This window comes from Stegastes partitus, unplaced genomic scaffold (genome assembly GCF_000690725.1).
Source record: "Stegastes partitus isolate 25-593 unplaced genomic scaffold, Stegastes_partitus-1.0.2 Scaffold17, whole genome shotgun sequence".
Lineage (NCBI taxonomy): Eukaryota > Metazoa > Chordata > Actinopteri > Pomacentridae > Stegastes > Stegastes partitus.
The window spans coordinates 26688-47094 of NW_007577748.1; the positions used below are offsets into that span (position 1 = coordinate 26688).

General features: G+C 40.1%; 1 protein-coding gene across 1 annotated transcript in view; it reads left to right on the forward strand.

Moving 5' to 3' along the window:
* The first annotated feature begins 6364 nt into the window (after window positions 1-6364).
* The window catches only part of LOC103364527 (solute carrier family 23 member 2), a 70043-nt gene continuing 56000 nt past the window's right edge, over window positions 6365-20407 (forward strand). Inside the window, exon 1 of the mRNA XM_008291678.1 lies at window positions 6365-6440. Coding sequence (XP_008289900.1) covers window positions 6365-6440 — 76 coding nt within the window. The remainder of the gene's footprint in view (window positions 6441-20407) is intronic.

The following is a 20407-nucleotide window of genomic DNA, read 5'->3' on the forward strand; positions in this document are numbered from 1 at the left end:
GAGTTAAAGGACATATCTTGGTCAAAAGTAACCCCGAGGTTCTTTACTATGGAACTAGACGCTAAGGCTATATGTGCAGTACATACAGAGAAAATGAAATGCCATTTCTCCGAGTCCTGCAATGTACACAAAGAAAAATATAAATGTATATAAAGACTACATTACAAAATATGAACAGTGCAAAAAAGTACCAGCATGCAAAATAATAGCTCTAACAGCTTATTGGGAGAGACTAGAAGGACACCTTAAGTTTCCAGTGCTGGGTGTGGGTGTGTGTCAATGGGTGAAAGAGCTGCATGTGTTACAGCCCATGGGGGGCAGGGGGGAGAGGTGGGAGAGACGGGATCCTGACAACTGTCTCTGAGTCTGTTGGAGCTTGCACAGAGGTTGCGGACCTTCTCCCTAAAGGCAGGAGGCTGGAGAGGCACTTGAAGGGATGTGTGGAGTCCCTCGCAATGTTCAGCTTTGATTGTGTTGAATGCAGAGATGAAATCTATGCAAAGCATTCTCATATTTGAAGAAGAGCAGAGGAGACTGTAATAATTGCTTTGCTCAATAACCAAACTAAAAGGAGGGCGGGAGGGACTAATTAATGTTCATTATTTAACTCTTCTTTCAAAGCGCTTCAAGATAGTAGCGGTCAGTGCCACAGGGTAGTAGTCATTAAAGCTGGATGGAGATGACTTCTTAGGCATGGGCAAGATGATTGTTTCTTTGAAGCACATGGCTACAACAGCCATAGATCAGGCTTGTGATAAAGATGTCTGTGAGTGCATCTTTTGAGCTCCTCTGTGCAGTCTTTCACCACATGAGCAGGAATATTGTCGGGCTCTGTAGCCTTGCGGGTGCTAATCCTTCTACATGTGATTATGTAGTCATATTAGTAGTAAATTAGTGTACTCACAATGTTATGTGGTTGGAAGAACGTAAGAAAGATGACAGAAAGGTGGATTTACCCTTGCAATGTCAGGTTCAGCTAAGTTCATACAGATTGTTCACATTGACAGTTCCTGTGTGAGCCTTTTGGTGGGGAAGCAGTCCTTTGCTAAGACAATGACCCACCAGCAACTCTTTTTCTCACGATCAGGCAACAGAAGCTATTTGATGAGTGGTAGGGGAAAGTCATGGTAATGGTAACCAACTGCAGTAACTTTGTTTGATAAGGTGAGGAAAGTTGTCCGGGCAGAGCAGACAGACAGGTGCTCATTCCTGTCCCTTCTGCCATAGATGGATGCCTTGTATACGTCATCCACCGTGACCTCCTTCCTGGGTTTATTCACAAAGCTTTCAGGACATCACAGTACCACATCAGTATAAGTTGATCTAAGCTGTGACAGCAGCACATGCTAATCACTTGTTTGCACATGTGTCAGAGGGTACTGTGTGAACGCCTTTTGTTTGGAGTATCACAAGTGTCCACGGTTCATCAAAGCCTGTAAATGAAGATCCATTCCTTTCACATGTTTACTTTGTCACTGTCTACCAGACCTGTCTGATGGTTAGAAATGTTTAAAAATATATTATATACATGATGATGTTCATAGTACTTCTGACTTTTCTTTTACTAGCGCCTCTTTAGTTAGGCTTTGATTATCTACAGTATCTGACAGATCTGGTATGTATGTACAATAAATTTTGATTCATCGAATATGTAGTCACAGATTTCCCAGGTAATGAACCAACAAAATGACACTAAACTTAACTTTTCTCAGGATGGAAACAGTCCTGCTTCTTTTTTTGTCACGTGAAACATTCGCTGCAACACCCCTGTGACCTATGAGCAAACAAAGAACCTTTTCAGTGCAAGCAGCACCATATCCAATCCCTCAAGAATTCTACTATACAGATCTTTAAGAGCAACTTTGCGGAAAAAAATCTGTAAATTACAGAATCAGGACATCAAAGAAACAAAAAGACAACCTCCCCCCCCCCCCAAACTTGAGTATATGGAGTTGCACTAGAACTCATTAAGTATTTGGCACTCTGAGTTTGTCCTGCTGACTGTGGCTGCTGATGTTTCTGTGGTGTTTAGATGTGAATACAACAGAAACACAGTGTAGAACACCATTTACAGTTACAAAGATTTGGGAAATACAGACCGTGACCAAGGGGCCTCCTTGTGTTGATGATGTGAATACATAAGATAGGGACAAATAAAATCAATGGGTGGTCGTCCACTGAAGAACACCGAATGATACATCAGTCACCAAGTTGCTTGAGAGATTCATCCTCACATCAATCTGTGTTTGCAAAGCCAACAGCCGCAAGCTGCCATATCTCCTTTGAGTCAGCTTTGCATGGTGTGGGACAAATGTTACTGTCAGTGCAGCCAGGCAGAATTGTACAGTTTCTGCCTTAACTTTTCCTTCTGCACCTCTTATTGTCAGGCGAATTCAGACTTCAAAATCTTTCTGATAGATCTGACAAATGTGTAAACCCTTGAAAAGATCAAGATTTGTGTCAAAAATATTCTTAAAACCTCACATTGATAGAGGTAACAGTTTGCATGTGTTTTTTTTAAATTTATAGGTTATAGCCAACAAATGCTCAGCATATGTGGAAACTGTTTCAAAACTGTGAAAACATCCTGTGAGATTTCCTCATGAGAGGTTGAGAGAGTAGAGAGTGTGCAAACTTCCTGATAACAGCAAGTGTAAACTTTGAACAAAGAAATGTAAAACATGCATTTGCACCTTTTTTGTGCTCCCTATATACATCGAAATGTGATATTTCATAGTTTTGATGCCTTCAGTTTTGTTGTACATGGTGAAAACTAGCAAAAACAATAAGAAAACCGGAATTGAGGCTGGTACATTTAAATACTTTGGCCTACAATATAAATAGCAAAATGAGGCTTGTGCTAATGAAATGTTAATTAAAAAGAAGGATGTCAGAATATTTTAAACATTAAACATTTTGATTGGCTGGAATGTGATTTTTAATCAACCAGACTCCTCCGATGCAAATGTTTGTGTTCTTTAGTTTGCAATTATTAAAAACTTGTAGATAAGTTCTGCACAATTATGTTTTCAAAACATTGTTTTGTTCATTCGCATCCCGGTTCGGGCGCCTGGGATCTTTCTGTGTGGAGTTTGCATGTTCTCCTCATGCAGCGTAGGTTTTTCTCCGGGTTCTCCGGCTTCCTCCCACAGTCCAAAATCATGTTGAGGTTGATTGGTGTTTCTAAATTGTCCGTAGGTGTGAATGTGAGTGTGCTTCATTTTCTGTCTCTATGTGATAGATAATAATAATTATTATTTTCTTATTTATGGTCACATCATCTGTCCATTTCAATGTGTGTTGAAATTCCTCACTCTCAGCTGCTTGCAAACCTTTTCTCAATGACTGCCACTCTCATGACAAGTCACCCGCAGATGCCATGACAGCAAAGTGAATTGATTTTGTGTTCTCCCTTGCTAGAGAAGGGGAACCTATTTAGCATGAGGGACAGTTGTGTTTAAACATAGTATTCATGCTTGTTTTAACTTACCCAGTGTGTCCAATTCCTAAGCATGCATGGTAATAGGAAAAGGGAGGGTGAGCACTTTTGGGTCAAGTGAGGTTTCTGTTGTGGATACATTTCAAAGATTGTAATGATGGAGCGAAGTCTTCAGGTTTAGCATCCATTAACACTCAGACACTCAGGCACTGCTCCTTGTACATTGTTTCTTGGTATTTATTTCCATATTGTCAATCACATGGGCAGAGGGAGGGTTTTTTTTCTTTTTCATAATTTGTTCAACTTTTTTAGATATTAGACTTATGATGGGTTAACAGTGTGTTAACTTTATGATGGCTCTATCTTTGCCTATGCACCCCGTAATCCCTCTTTGTCAAAGCCTTTAACGAAGAGGCAGGTTTTAATTACCCTAATCATTTGAGAACATTTTCTACCATTAAAAAAGCATCTGTGAAGGCTGGAATCTACTCTTCTGGCGTTTATTGACTGGAAAGTGGCTTTGAGGAACAGCAACAGTTGAAAAAAAAAAGAGGGTATTTTGAAATTGGGGGTATTGAACAATAAGATTAAGGATTTTGTTTCAATTTTTCAACCTTAGTCATATAACAGGAAACACACATTCAAGGGGATTTCATGCATTAGAATGCCCAATATTACTCTTTCAAATGTTACTAATGTTGAGTATGGCCACCCCTGACACGGATCAATGTGTTAAGACATCGTGGCATACTGTCACTGATCTTGTTGATGGTGTCAATGGGCAGGACGTCCAACTTTTATGTCAGATCCTGAAGTCAGAATTGGTTTCACCTGTAACTGGGACTTGGTATGTAATCATTGCACCTGGTCAGAAGTGATTACTGATGTGTATGAATAGAAGTAAAAAGAGGAATGTGTCTAAAACCAAAAATGATTCCAACTTTATGGGTGACAGTATATTTACTGCCTATTCAGTGCCAGCAATGGAGACGGCACAAAGCTACCTAAGTGGGTTGTGATTAGCCAAATAAGTAAGTGGCAACAAAGTGTCAGTAGGGAGTTACTGTGGTCAGGATGAAATAACCAAATGAGCACCTGGAATACTCAGTGTGGTTAAAAATGGTAACTAGCTCTTTATGAGTGGATTTTTCATCTTGTCACTCTGTCACCCTTTTCAAGCAGTAAGTAAACAATAAATCAAATGTTATCAGAGAAGGAGTTCAAGCATTTGTCTTGTTAATGACTTAATAACTGACCTATAAAGCATTTAAAAATGACTTTTTAACCATAAATAAACTTTTTAACTACAGCTTATAAACCATTTTATAAAGTCTGGATTATTAGAAAGTAGCACCCCGAAGACATCCTTATCTAAAGTGTGTATCTTTTACAGAGGTGGTGATGACATTCAGACTGTCTTAAGAGTGCAGCTGCGATAGGACCAGGCAGGGGTGGCGCGAGTCATAGAACACTATCAAAATGCGTACATTGTCTGTATATGAATGTTAGAATGATTGTATAATAAAATTTGCTTTTGTTCGTCCAAAAAAGGAATAATACATTTGCTTGAAACTTGCAAGCCTGACATTGCATCTTAATACAGAAAACTTTATCAAAAAGTATTTCAGTCTTAACACAAGGAAACATTGGTCATAACTGTGAAGTCACAAAATGTTGATATCTATGACAAATTACAGTTTACATAAGAAAATTAAGGTTTTATTAGAGTTTTTATAGTTCTATTGAGGCAGTTGTAAAGTGTGCTGAAACACTGTGATTCTGGCTAATATTAAAGAATGCTAACAGTGACCTGAAGCAAGAGTTTAAGACGTTTAAATTTAAGCCAAGTTTGGTTTATTTGGCCTAAATGTGTTAGTTGCTTTGTCTTTAAGCCAGTGAACGTCATGCACACAGCAGTCATGTTTCCCACTGAAATATACTTGAGAACAGTAACTAGCTGCCTTTTTAGGACAGACCCAGCCGAGTTTAATTTTTGGTTATATAGTGCTACTGTAGAGATCATACAGAGCTGAACAGAACCATGAACATATATGAGCACTGCATCGCAAGATGCAATATTGCAGGAAATTAAATTGAATACATTATAAACTTTATAGTCATGTTGTAATATAATAATTTTCTCATTTTTTCGATAAAAATATAACAGTGTGCTTTGTGCAAAAGCATATTACTTTTGCAGATTAGTTCAGCATGTAACAGGTAATAAACATAATAAGTATTAATAAAAAAATAAAGTTGCAAAGCTACATGGCAAGTTGTAACTGAGATATGAAAGTTAAAGCTTTTTCAGAGTCTGATAATGAATTTAATGCACCGCGACACCAGGCTTTAGTGGTGGAGCAGCAACACTTAATCTCAGTCAATGTGAGTCAGACACAATGATCTGTTTGTGACAGAATACAACCTATAATAATTATTGTCCCATCCTACCTGAATGTCCAGTATTACAGTGTGTCACGTGGTAACACGGTAATGATTGCACCACAGCTGAACACCAGAGCTCCAACTGTCTTTTCACTGTGACACTTATTAACCAAATCTGTAACCTCAGAAATCTTTGATAAATGTAGAAAAGTGTGACAAACTGAACATTCATGTGACAAACGTGCTTGTTTACCCTCAGTAGATGCATCGTCACACAAGAGCAGGCACATGACTGTAAGTCAGGGTAACTAAAGCTTAGCAGCAGACCAGAAACGTTTTAGAGCCGGAGAGGAGATTACAAAATAACAGAGCCACTCTTTTTTTTTGACAGTGATACTCGGTTTCCCTGGTGACGTGAGGTGGTTGAACGCGCTGTCCCCCTTACATCTGCGGTCAGTCCGAGTTTTACTCTCACTGTGTGTGTTTGTGTATTTGGAGCTCACAGAAACAACTTCACAGCACCTTGCTTAGTTTACCAGAATGCATCTGACTACAGAGGAGAAGACAGAGCTGGGACTCAAGGAGCAGGGGACAGTCAATCCTGCATTTGGGGTAAGTGAAGAGCCGCCTTGATTCTCGCTAAATACTACAGTCTGATTTTGTGACACCAGCAAAAAAAAACAAAAAACAAAACAAAACAAAAAAACCAAGTGTCAAACACTGGCTAAGGTTTTATGACTACACTATATCACATTCTAATACATACAGTAAAACATGAATAGCTCTATTTTCAAAGTATTTCTTTGACGTGTTGTTCCACATTTACTAGCCCAAGAAGAGAAAAAAGAAGTACAGTGTGATTTTCTTACAATACAGCAATGGGAGTACAATGTAAGCCACTGTGGAATGTAAAAACCACCAAAGTCACTACAGTTCCATGAGAGAAACGAACATTTCAATGCAATCGGTTGCATGGTTTCAGAGTTTGTGGTAGGCGATAAAATTAATACATGTCAACCAAGATCCAGAAACTGAATAAAGTACTTTGAAGCTGTGGTGTGCCTGTGCGTGTGTGTGTGCATGTGTGTGTGAATGGTAAAAAACAGTGGACTGCATGTGGCGTGCAAGTGTACACAGCTGAGTCAAGGGTTGGTGTTTCTTTTTTCTTTCGGTGTCCATCAACTGAAGAATTTAGAAAAATAAGAACATAAAAACAAACTTGACAGCAGATGAGTCAACATGTCAATCTGTCAGCATCTGCAAAGAAATACATGCAAAGGCACAAGGCCTCATTCATTATTTTAACCTTGTATCGTATACTTGACACTTGTGTGCAAAGGCCCAACCTAAAATGAATTCAAATATGTTGAAATAGGGATTATAAAGGTTACAAATCCAGTGGCGCTTGCAAACTTTGGCATTCAGATTAAGTTTTCATTTTCAGACTTTGATCATGAATTTGACAGGAATGTCTTTCTGACTTTGTGCATTGTTTTTTTTTTTTTTGTTCCACTAATGCTTATGCATATTGTCCACAAGATGTGTTTTAAATCAAGTCTGCTTCTTTTTCGTCTTTCTGGTTCATTTAAGCTCCGTTGGGACCAGAGCAATGAGTTATACAATACATTAAAGTCCTTTTATACTAAAGGAAGAAAGTTCTAATGTTATGGAGTCATGGGATGTGTACAGGACACTTTACGCTGCATTTCATATAAATAAGAGACATGTCATGGTGCAAGCAGATATTTTTATCCTATGTATGATTGAATTTCAACAGTTTAGTGTTTTAGTGCCCTTTTAAGATTTTCTGCGGCATTTAGGGTTAAAAATATCAAACATGTTTTGCACGTGAGAAATCCCTGCAGATAACTGATTCTAACCGTGATAAAATGGAAGCAGATCAGGGTACGTGTCTAACAGGGAGACAAAACAATTTCAGCTAATGCAGCGATCATGACTGTCTCGGATGTAAATTGATAACTTAAGATTTATATTGTTTATCAGTGAAATCCATGACTTTATTTTTCCTTGTTCCCCATGCTGTAAATGGACATAAGACTGCTTTTTAAATACACAGAACAGTAAATGCAGAATTGTCATGTCTGGAGCTATGCAGTTAAATGAAAAAGTAAATGTGCTTTTGGCATCTTCCCCGTGAACTAGACAAGAGAGCATTTGTTTGTCGGTACAGTGGAAGTCAGGCCATACCAGTGCACTTAGGGTGTCAGGTGTCAACAGGTTAAACTCTAAAAACAAAGGCTGGCTTGATGGAAAAAAGGAATTTGTTTACCTTTGGTTACAGGAACACTGTCACGGTACAGTAACCCTCGATAGTGTTTTAGCGTTTAGATAGCAGTATTTAAAATGAAGTAAGAAAATACACAGCAGTAGATACAGCACATGCTATACGTATATGTGTGCATGCATATTTTACAGAGAGTGTGCAAATCAATAAACAGAAGGTCAGTCATCAGCTAATCTTCAAGACGGCTCTTCAACAGGTCCTAAGCCTTCAGCTTAAGTTGGAAAAGCTGTAGATTTTTTCCCCCCCAAAATTCATGATTCACAGTTTTTGAATGGATAAAGTGTCATGCAAAAAATTTACAGTAAAAAACTCTGCTTGTGTGAAAGAAGAGGTGAGGCAGGTTGATGGCATCTTTGGCTCCTAAAAATGTTCACTGGAGAGAAGCCGCTTTGACTGTCAAGGGGAGGCAAGCACAAGCAGCGTAGCAAGAACAGCAGCATTGGGTGGACAATTCAGAGTCAGTGAATTTCAGGGAGTTTAGGGAAGCACACAGCACATTGCTTATCTATTTTTGAATCTATTCTGCAAATATGCAGGCTTTAGTTTTTCTCATTAACACCCTAAGACCACAATTTGTAAAAGCTAGATGGTTGAGGCGGTTACGGCTTTCAGACATCTGGGCATTAGACTAAACAATAACATCATCAGAAGAGCATAAAAATTAATCAGTCATCGGTAATCTGTAATACCACTTGGTTTCATTCTGCATCACAGCCTCATTGAGCCGGTTTTTCCATTTTCTTAGGTGTGCTTAGCAGTGACTGACCAGAGAAGCCTCTTTAAGATTGTTCTACAGCCAGCAAACTAATTCTTCACAGCCCAACTTATCTGTCCACATCATCACAGCTGTGACGCAGAAGGCACACATCTCAGCACATGATACTGTGCACCAAATAATCACGCTAGCTAGCTACAATGATGATTAGCCACACATAATCCGTTTTCATACATCCATGCATCCATCCATCAATCCATCCAATGCAAGTGAGATACCTATACTCGCTATAAATTACAGTATTAGTATTAGAGTCAAATTTAAAATCAATTCAAAGTACTAATACCACTGTAAAAGTACTCCATTACAACTAAAAGTGCAACTTTGAAAATGTTACTTAATTAAAAATGTATACTTTATTTTTTATATGTATTTATACACAGTGCTTACCAAATTATTAGACCACCACTCAAAGTCAGGTTTATGCCACAGCTGTCCTAAATTAATCGCATTGGAAATTTCCAAAATAATTTTTTTGTTTCTGTAAAATAGTAAATACACCAGTATGTAATTAGCTCTTTAAATGAAATATTTGTAATGCAAAATTTTTTACTGTGATTGTTATCCATGAATTTTCAAAATTACTGTTTCACAAAAAAAAAAAAACAGAAAAAATAGTAAAGCACATTATTATTTCTTGATTAAGAAGTCAAATTATAGTTATTCACTTGCATTCCTGAATAAAAAAAAAAACAATAATTTTAGTGCTTGAATGTTACGCTTGATTAATTTGTCACTTCTCGAAGAAGCCCAGTGAGCCGGCTCAGATTTGGGTACAAAAAGGTGAATTCAGTTTTGTCTAAAATGGTAAAATGGGGCAAGCTTAGTGTGAATTAAAGCACTTCATGATGCTGGATGGTCTGTATCTATCTATCTATCTATCTATCTATCTATCTATCTATCTATCTATCTATCTATCTATCTATCTATCTATCTATCTATCTAGTCACACACACACATGCAGTGCTTGCTAAATTAGGTGGTCTCATAAATTAGTTAAGCATATATATATGCTCCTGCATTCACATAAAAGCAGGTTTAGGTTGTAAACATTCTAAATATAGTTACTAATGCTGTCACAAGTGCTCAGAACTATTTTTAAAATAGGTGCTACTTTTGTGCCAGATTGGCTCATTAATTAATCAGCTAATTGTTTCAGCTGCACTTACATTATGAGCTCTTGTGGAGTTTTATTTACAACAAAATACATGTTGTAAATTCTTCATGAATTTCGTGTGCAGAAATCTTAATTTGTAAAGTAAATGGTAACTAAAGATGTCAGATAAATACACTTTTCAAGTTCCAAGTATCCAATTCACACATTTATTTTTATTTAACATGGTAATGAAGTCAAGCCGGTCCATAGTTGACAGTCAAGATGTGACAGCGTATGAGGACAGAAGGAGAAGGACATTGCACCAACAAATGTCCACAGCTACGTTCACAGCAGGAAAATTCAATGATGTGGCTATAAAGATATTGGTCTCTGAGATTTCTGCTACCACCCAGATAAAATGGAGGTGAATGGGACATTGTGTTTGGTGCATAGTCTCAATATGAGCTACTACTGTGGGCGTTCACTGTGAGATTTGTTGATTTGCCTGAGTAACAGTATTTTTGGAGAGTTCTTTTACTTTTTCCAACACCACATTAGGCGAGAGGCATCATCACAAAACCTAGACAAATGAAATGCTGCAGCAATGGTCTACACAACCTAAACCTGCCTCTCTAAGACATCGAGTCACTCCTGGTTACACTTAGATTAGATTAGTTAGAACTTTATTGATCCCTTTGGTAGGGTACCTCAGGGAAATTGTTGTTCTAGAAACAGCACAAAACCGACAAAGACAGTAGCACACATCAATAACAACAACAACAAAAAAAAAAAAAACGTACACAAGGAAACAAAGGAAACAAACTGTTGGGAAGAGCAGCAGCACGGTGTAATACTGGTAATAATGTAAGGCTGCCTTCTTCCAGCCTTAGCTTCATAAGTTTGATTACTCACGGGCTGTGGGTAAGGAAAAGCACGGGGACAACATTCTCCATTTCTCACTCTTTCTTTTTAATGTCCTCTTAGTCAGGAAGACAGCAGCAACTCACTCCAGAACATAGCAAAGTGATTGGTCACTTCACACCATGTGCTCTCAACCATCCTTGACCTTAAAGGGACGGTGCATCGCATTAACCTAACCTCAACTCTATAATGCCTGGTATGAATTTACCTATAATTAAATTACTTAGATGTCCAAATAAATCACAAAATAAAATAAGGTAATTTATCATTTAAAATATATCTTCACAAAAATAAATCTCATCTTACATTCTTCCCCTTCTTCAGATGAAATGTCCTCATTTCAAAATCCCATGAAAAATAAATCTCATCCCAACCTGAGAAGCAAGCACCAACACTATACATTCTCTATAACTGCAGGGCAAATGGAAAAATTTGCACATCTTAACAGGTACACGATCAGAAATAACTGTCGAACTTATTCTGTAAAAAAAATTCCTGAAAATGTACCATATTTTAGAACATATAACTTCCATCACAGATTCACCTGAATTATCATTACTTATGTGAGAAAAAAAAAAGAAAAAGAATGAGATGCGTGAACCAGGAACCTACAAAATACATGTAACAGCAGTACGATATTCCATACATCAAAACATACAGCATTCCTTTTCTCTTCTCTTCTCTTCTGTTTTTTTATTTTATTTTTTTTTTATAACAGTCCATCAGCATAAGAAACCTCAAGAAATGTACAGAAACAGTCCATATCTGTCTCTTGAGTGCATGAGTGTGTATTTATAGCAAAAAGCCTCTGTGGTTTCCGAACTTGAACGAGTCATTGATGGACCACCAGAACATGTCTGAAGAGGTACAGTGGTAGCAGTGTCAGTCCCTTGGTTCTGTCGTGTCTGGACTCGTGAGACCCGTCCTGAAGGTCTCCAAAGCAGGGGAACAGAGGAGCAGGCAGGAGCTGAAGCTTGTTCATTGTCAGCTGGAGTGTATATGGGGAGTGAACCAGACAGTGCTGTATAACTTGGCAGAGTGTTCGTAGGCTGTTGAGTCACAATTTGGTTCACAAGTGCTGAAGCAGTATCCCACGAGGATCGATAAGGTTTCAATCTATCACAGTGCACAATTTTTGATCCAGCTTGAGGATGTCTTAGAGCTATTAGGTTGTAGACAAGTCCATTGTTATCTGATGAGACAACTTTGTAAGGTCCAGTCTAGTTTGGGTCAAGTTTCTTTCTCTGTGTAGTGGGATCATCCATCCATACAAGATCCCCAGAATGATAAGGATTAAACTTGACATGTTTGTTGAAATAATACTCACGCTTGAGTCTCTGTTCCTCACGATGAGAGCAAACAGCTTGGAAAACTGTGTCCAGCCACTTTCCCAGTTCTGAACCGTAGTCCTGTGGAGACTGTGGCACTGTTGGTGTAGAGAGATCAACATTTGCAGGAACACGAGGTTCTCTACCATGAGCAAGGAAATAAGGTGAGTATCCAGTGCTCGAGTGTGGGGTAGAGTTAAAGGAGAGAACTACTGCTGGCAAATAGTGGTCCCATTCACCACCACTCTGATGAATAAGTTTAGCCAACTGTTCTTTTAGAGTCCTGTTAAACCTTTCAACCATCCCATTTCCACGGGGGTGGTATGGGGTAGTCCTTTTCTTTTTAATGTTCAGTCTCTGACATATTGTGTGAATGATATCCGATTCATATTGTCGGCCCTGATCTGAAAACAGTTCTTCTGGAATTCCATGTTCAGGAATGTATCTTTCACAAGGTAGCTGTGCTACTGTAGCAGCTTTCTGATCTGACATGGGGAAAGCATTCACATACTTTGTAAAATGATCTTGAACAAAAAGTACATACCTATGTCCACATGAGGTGACTGGAAGCTCAGTAATATCAGTGCACACAAACTAAAATGGTCTTTCAGCTTGAATGGATTGTAGGGGTGCTCTGTGTTGTGGGACAGGTTTCCTGTAAGCTTCACACGTGTGACACATATCACAAAAGTTATCAATGTCAGTCCTCATGCTCGGCCAATAGCACATAGTCAGGGCTTTCTTGAATGTGCCCTCAGCACTGTAATGACCAGAGCAAGGATTGCCATGAAGAATGTTCATAGTCTCTGTAATGAGTGAGCTTGGAATCAGTACTTGATAGACAACTGGCTGTCCTGGGGCAGTGTGGGCCTGTCGACAAAGCATATCATTATACAGTGCAAGTTTAGAAAATTTCCACCAGAGTTTTCTTTGAGTCCGTCTTTTAACATGTCTGAGGTATGGGTGTTTGTAATGCTGTACCCATTCATATATTTCAGAAAGAATGGAGTCTGAAAGTTGTTTAGCTACAATGTCATTTCCCTGGCTAGAAAGTGTGTTCTGCAACAAGTCCATACCTGAGTTAATTGTCTGAACAACTGCAGTGTCTTTTTCTGAGCAGCAAACCTGAGCCGTCATGCTCCTGGCTGAAGAAGATTGTACAGGCAGATCATGCAACTTTGGATGTAGAGATGATATTATAAGTTCAAAAGGAGAGAAGTGGTTGTGTTGGGAAGTAGATGTTGTTTCTTCCAGCACCACTGGGTCTTGGTTTGCGAGGGGAATCTGTGACATAGCATCAGCATTTGTGTGCTTCCTTCCTTCTTTGTGTACTATTGTCCATTGATATGGGTCCAATTCCAAAGCCCAACAACCTCGTTGACCTGCGGGGTCGTTTGTGACATCCAGTTTATGTAGACTGAGGAGTGGACGGTGATCAGTGATGATTGTGAATGGATTACAACTCAAGTAGTGTCTGAAGTGTCTAACAGACCAAACTATGGCCCAAAATTCTTTGTCATATATTGACCACCTTTTCTCTGTGCGGGTCAGAAGATGACTTGCATATGCTGCAACTCGTTCTTCACCATTTTGAATCTGAGAGAGAGCACTGAGCCCACTGCATAGTTGGATGCATCTGTACTAAGAATGAAAAGCTGATGAAAGTTTGGAAATGCCATTATTGGAGTGGATGTGAGTGCATCCTTTAATGTCTGGAATGCAAGGGAACACTCATCAGTCCAGTCAAATGGCACAAGTTTTTGCGTAAGTCTGTGAAGAGGATGAGCAATGAATGCATACTTGTGCACAAAATGTCTATAATATGAACACAATCCCAGAAATGCTCGTACCTCAGTAGGTGATCTTGGGACAGGCCATTCATGAATACGATGGCTGTTGACTGGGTCCAGTGCCAGTCCATCCTGTGAAACTATATGTCCCATGTACTTGACTGCAGATATAGCAAACTCACATTTCTTTGAATTAAGTTTCAAGCCCGCTTGTCTGAAACATGTGAGAATGTCTGTCAAGTTATGAAGATGATCGTCAAAGTCTTTTTCCATACAGATGATGTCATTGAGATAAATGACACATGTTGTCCAGTGAAGGCCTCTCAAAATAAGTTCCATTAATCTCTGAAATGTTGAAGGGGAGTTTTTCAGACCTATGGGCATCACTTTAAACTGGTGGAGACCATCACCTGTTGTAAAGGCTGTTTTAGGTCTGTCGGTAGGATCCATTTCAACTTGCCAGTATCCACTTGACATGTCCATGGTAGAGAACAACTGAGAGCCAGATAATGCATCTAAACTGTCATCTACTCTTGGAAGAGGATGTGCATCAGCGATTGTGACTAAGTTTAGTTTCCGGAAATCCACACAAAATCTGCATGTGCCATCTTTCTTTTTTACCATGACCACTGGGCTGGCCCAAGGGCTTGTACTGTCCTCAATGAGATCCTGAGCTTTAAGTTCCTCGACCTGGCGGTGAATTTCTGTTTTCATGGAAGGAGAGGTACAGTAAGGTCTTTGTGAGATGGGTGTGTCACAGCTAGTTTGGATTTTGTGTGTGACCAAGTGTGTCCTTCCATAGTCATGTGGATGTTGACTGAACATCAGAGAATGAGTTTAAAGTTCACTCAGTGTCTTTTGTTGTGCATTTGTGAGGTCAGGATTGAAGACATTAGGCAGCACAGTGTGCTTGGACGTCATAGGCATCTGAATGTCAATATTACAAACAGAATGGTCCATCACAGTATATCTGTCTTTGCTGTGGCCAGATGTAGAATGAAAAGTTTCTATCTGAGTACCACCATGTAACATGACTGCCACACTAGTAGGATTAGCTATCTTCACATAGATGGAACCCTGTTCAGCTTTTGCTACAGTCCATGCAAAGCCAATAGATGTCTGATTAGTGTAGTGTGGTTCAAACACACCTTCATAGTTGTACGGTATGAGTCCTTGAAGTGGCACATCAAGTTTAGCTGGGATGACCACTTCTGACATGGCTGGAAGTGTTACTGTAGAAGAAACTGTAACATTGGTTAGTTTTGGGACGTACTGGTGTGGGTTAACAAGTGGCACTACTTTGTCATCAAGAATGAGAGTCATGTTGTGGGTGTTAACAATAATGCCGCTAGTAACCAGAAAATCCCAGCCCAAAATCAGTGGTTTTTTGCTGTTTCTGACAACTTGAAGGGTATGTGTCACTGGCTTGTGAGCAATACTTAAATTGACTGAGATCAAAGTCAAGAGGGTCACCTGTAACAGCAGTGAGAGGAGCAAATTATTTGATGATGGGCTTTTTGTGAAGAGCAGGCACAGACATTCTAAAATCTTCACTGATGACTGAGACATCTGCTCCTGAGTCAACAAAAGCATGTACAACAGTGTCCTCAATCACAACTGACACATATCGTTTTGACACATCAACCTCAGATAAAATGTGTCTGGTAAAGTCAACAGATGGGGAATTACTGTTCTTGTGGGCCTGGTTAAAGGCAGTAGCTGGCAATTTGCCCTCATTGTCAACTACTTGTAGTTTACCTTGTTTGAGCTGAGGAAAGAAGGAGAATGGAACCTCACATGTCCAGGACTTGTAGAGCGATGAGAGGGATGTCTGTCCTCATGGTGTTCAGGAGAGCGATGAGAGGGATGTCTGTCCTCATGGAGTTCAGGAGAGACACCTTGTGTAGTCTCTAGATGATGGGCTGTAGCCACATGCATGGCGCTCTGATGATCCAGAACGAGTGTAGGAATCCCTTTTGTAGTACCGGTCTCTTTCATGCCTTGGAGATCTGTAGGAGGTATCACGTGGTGGTTATCTATCGGAGGAGGAATCTCTGTAGCCGTCTCTGTTTGAGGAATAGTGACGGTTGTGGCATCTGTCAGTATCATAAGTTGGGCTCCATTGACGAGATCTGTAGTCTGATGAGTCGTGTCGTGCGTTGTTTCGTTGCTGTTGCACCTCTAATTGTAACTGTTCCACTCTTTCTGAAAGTGTCTCTAGTGTTCTCTGCATTTTCTGGAAGTCATTTGAGGTGGCAGAGCAAACACCGAGAGCAGCTGAAGATGCAGAAAGATGAGTAGGCAAAAAGGAAGGGACAACAGGTGATAAAGGTGACTGAGAAAAACTCTGCATAGTGTGTGGAGGTGAAAACACCCTGCTAGCATGATGGGCAGTCTCAATCTGTAGTGCAAACTGAAGAGCAGCATCCAGAGTCTTTACACCCTGTTCATGACAGCGCAGCTGAAGATATGGCTCAATTCCAGCAATGAAGCGTCTGATTTTTTCTCCATTCTTAGCATTTTGTTCATATGTGGGAAAAGCTTCCTCCACTAATCAGCTAATTTCGGCAGCAAAAACTGGGAGGGCCTCCCCAGGTAGGCAAGTACGTACACTGACATAACTTTGAAAGGCAGACAGGTAAGCAGTATGTCCAAAAACAGTTTTTAGTTTTTCTTTCACTGTGTCATAGTCAAATTTCACAGCATCAGGTAAGCTATCCCAGTAACTAAAAGCAGCGCCACCCAGGCGTGTTGGCAGCAGTTTAGCTGAACTGTCTTGATCATAATTAGGAGCAGCCTCCACAGCTACTTCAAAGCGTCTGCACCATTTAGAAAAATCCTCTTTTCCATCTCCCATAAAAATATGGGGGAAATCTCCCTTACAATACTGTGGTGTACCATGGGTAGGACCAGGATGAAAAGGCAGTTCATTCTACAAAGAACTGTGACTGGCCATAGCTCAATACGTTACAGGATGCTCTTTTAAAACTCTCAAATGTGTAATGAAAGGTCAAAACGGAGATATGTTACTTAACAGTCTTAGCTTTTAGGAGCTAGGCAGGTCCACTTGAAAGTTGTAGTAACCAGAGAACCAGATGAACAACTTTACCAAGCATCTCATGCATACAGGTTCATTGGTGGCACATGTGAGCAGTGGCAAAAAATCCACGGAGAGCAGGGAAAAAGAATAGTTGCATCCATGATGTCTGGTTGTGTTACTCACAATTTGCTCGTATCTTGATGAATTGTTCGGTTTCCTTAATTATTTTCTTTCACTTGTACACAGACCGAGTGGCCATCCAAACGTTAGCTACACGTTAGCAGGAGTAGGCCACTGTGATGAGATGAAAAAAAAACTCTGGCGCTAGTTGCGGCACATGCAGTTAGCTAGCTCATTTACGTTAACCCCCGGCAGTACTTAAAAACTCCACAAAGCCGCTGCCACCAGTGTAAGGCTGCCTTCTTCCAGCCTTAGCTTCATAAGTTTGATTACTCACGGACTGTGGATAAGGAAAAGCACGGGGACAACGTTCTCCATTTCTTAGTCTTTCTTTTTAATGTCCCCTTAGTCAGGAAAACAGCAACAACTCACTCCAGAACATAGCAAGGTGATTGGTCACTTAACATCATGTGCTCTCAACCATCCTTGACCTTAAAGGGACGGTGCATCACATTAACCTAACTTCAACTCTATAATGCCTGGTATGAATTTACCTATAATTAAATTACTTAGATGTCCAAATAAATCACAAAATAAAATAAGTTAATCTATCATTTAAAATATATCTTCACAAAAATAAATCTCATCTTACAATAATAATAATAATAAGAATTGCGAGGAACGCGGACAGAGGCGGGACACTGTGGCGAATAGTGAAAAGGTGGTTTTTATTATGAAACCGGGGAGGGAGGAGTGACGGGTGAGCCCAGAGACAGGGGGGTGATCCAGCGGGGAAGGCTGGTGCAGGAGGTGCTGCGGGGAGTAGGTGCAGGTGCTCAGGACGCAGACGCTGTAGCCAGGTGAGGGAGGGGATTAGCGCTGCGGCTCGTGAAGGGAAGGTCGGCTGTGGTCGGAGAGGTGTGCTGCTGCTGCTGAGCGGGTGGAACTCGTGAGTGGAAATCCAGTGGAGGTGACAGCTGGAGAGACGGAGGAAAACATATGATTAAGGATGTGCTCGCACTGAGACGCATGGACAAAGCTCGACACTTCACAAAACTCTAGTGAACAACTGAGAGCTGGCCTAGATACCCATGAGAGAAGTTCAATCTTTTGGCACTGGGAAGCAGGAGACGCCAGGCTTTAACCAGTGCTAGATTGCTGATTAGCCGCAGGTGCGTAATCATCGTAGCCCGCTCAGCCTGCAAACACAAAGCATATGACACCACACCAAGCACAGCCGGAAGTGAACTTTCAAAATTATTGTGTTCCTACCATAGACTGTATAAAAGATGGACGTAGTAACCGGCCCTGAAAAATTAAGCCAACCCGGAAGTGTCAAAAACCTGCAATATCACTACATCTGCTAGTTGCTGGCTGCAAAAACCCTGGCTCCCATAGACTTGAATTGGAAAAGAAGTGATCACAGATCACGAAATACCACATTGCTACAGCTGAATTTTTAAAAAATCGTCAAAAGTTTGCGGGGCAAGGGGCGTGGCTGGCTTGATGAAATGAAATGAAATGAAAAATACTTTGTTTATCCCAGAAGGGAAATTCAATATTATATTTGATTGACAGTCAGCAGTGACGAAGCGAGCAGAAGGCGGTAAATGTGGGCGGGCAGAGAGGGCCTGCCTCTCAATCCGTCTGACCAATTGCTGCTCCTATGGCTCCGCCCCCCTTTTGCGTCACTGGCTCCAAAAATCCAAGATGTCAACCAGGAAATAGCAAAACCCTGGCTTCATTTTCTCAGTGCAGAAACCAACGGGTGATGTCACGGTAGCTATGTCCATCTTTTATACAGCCTATGGTTCCTACCAGGAACACCACAAATAACAATAGTAATAATAGCAATGTGAATAATAATAATAATAATAATAATAATAATAATAATAATATTAAAGCTGCAAGCAGCGTTGGTCGGGTCCTTGGTCTGTGTTGCAACCTCATGCCGGTCTGACCATTCTTCAAGTTAAACCTGCTTTAAGTTGGAGCCATGTTTCTCTCTCTGCTCAGCCTGTCAGTGAGTCACATGACCTGCTGCCTTGAGCTGCGATGATGTTATCGTTCTTCATGCCCCTGGCTGAGAGAGTTGAGAGTTTTACTCACGTTCTCTCTCTCATACTGCCACAATTTTCACCAAATATGTGTAAAAACAATATATTTTTGTGGGACATCTTGCTAGGAAGCCCTCAGTGTCAGTTTTAAAGCTGTAGGACCTTTAGTTTCTTGTGTAGATGACCAAATGTCACAGCATGTCTGCACATGTCCCATAGACAGCCATACAAAGTTTGAGCCAAGTTGCTCATCAACTTTAACGGCCCGCCATTCGAAAACCGTTTGAGAAACAGCAAATTCCTTCAGAGTTTTTGTACATCAAGACCTTCTCTGTCTCCTGTGCGATTTTCAAGTTGATACAATTTACGGTGTCAGACAAGATAATGTTTTCCCAAAAGATGTTTTCACTCGTTTTTATTACTTTGAAAGGCAAATTGCTGACTTCCTCTTTGAGATAGGTCAGGGGTGTCGCGCGAGATTTGTGGGTCTCATTGAGATGAACATTTTGGTGTTGGTTTGATCTCTGTACGACATTCCTACTGCGCGCTAGGGCCGATTTAGTGTGTTTTTTGCAACTAGGTGGCGCTAGAGAGCTTTTTGTGTATTTTTTTTTTTCATTTTATCAAATTTTTCGCCGATTCGGAGGTGCATGCCAATTTTGGTGAGTTTTTGAGCGTGTTTAAGGGGTCTAATTAAGGTTTTCACGGTCGGCGGAAAAATAATAGTAAGAAGAAAGAAAGAAAGAAAGAAAGAAAGAAAGAAAGAAAGAAAGATTACAGGAACACTGCTTGCTTTGCAAGTAGGGGTCCTCGGACCCTAATAAAGAAAGAAAGAAACTTGCTTGCTTTGCAAGTAGGGGTCCTCGGACCCTAATAAAGAAAGAAAGAAACTTGCTTGCTTTGCAAGTAGGGGTCCTCGGATCCTAATTATGATAATAATCAGTGTAGTTATACAGTACAGACCAAAAGTTTGGACATCAAGAATTCTCATTCAATGAGTTTCCTTTCTTTTCATGACTATTGACATTGTAGATTCACACTGAAGGCATCAAATCTATGATTTAACACATGTGGAAATATGTACTTAACAAAAAAGTGTGAAACAACTGAAAATACGCTTTATGTCTAGTTTCTTCAAAGTAGCCACCTTT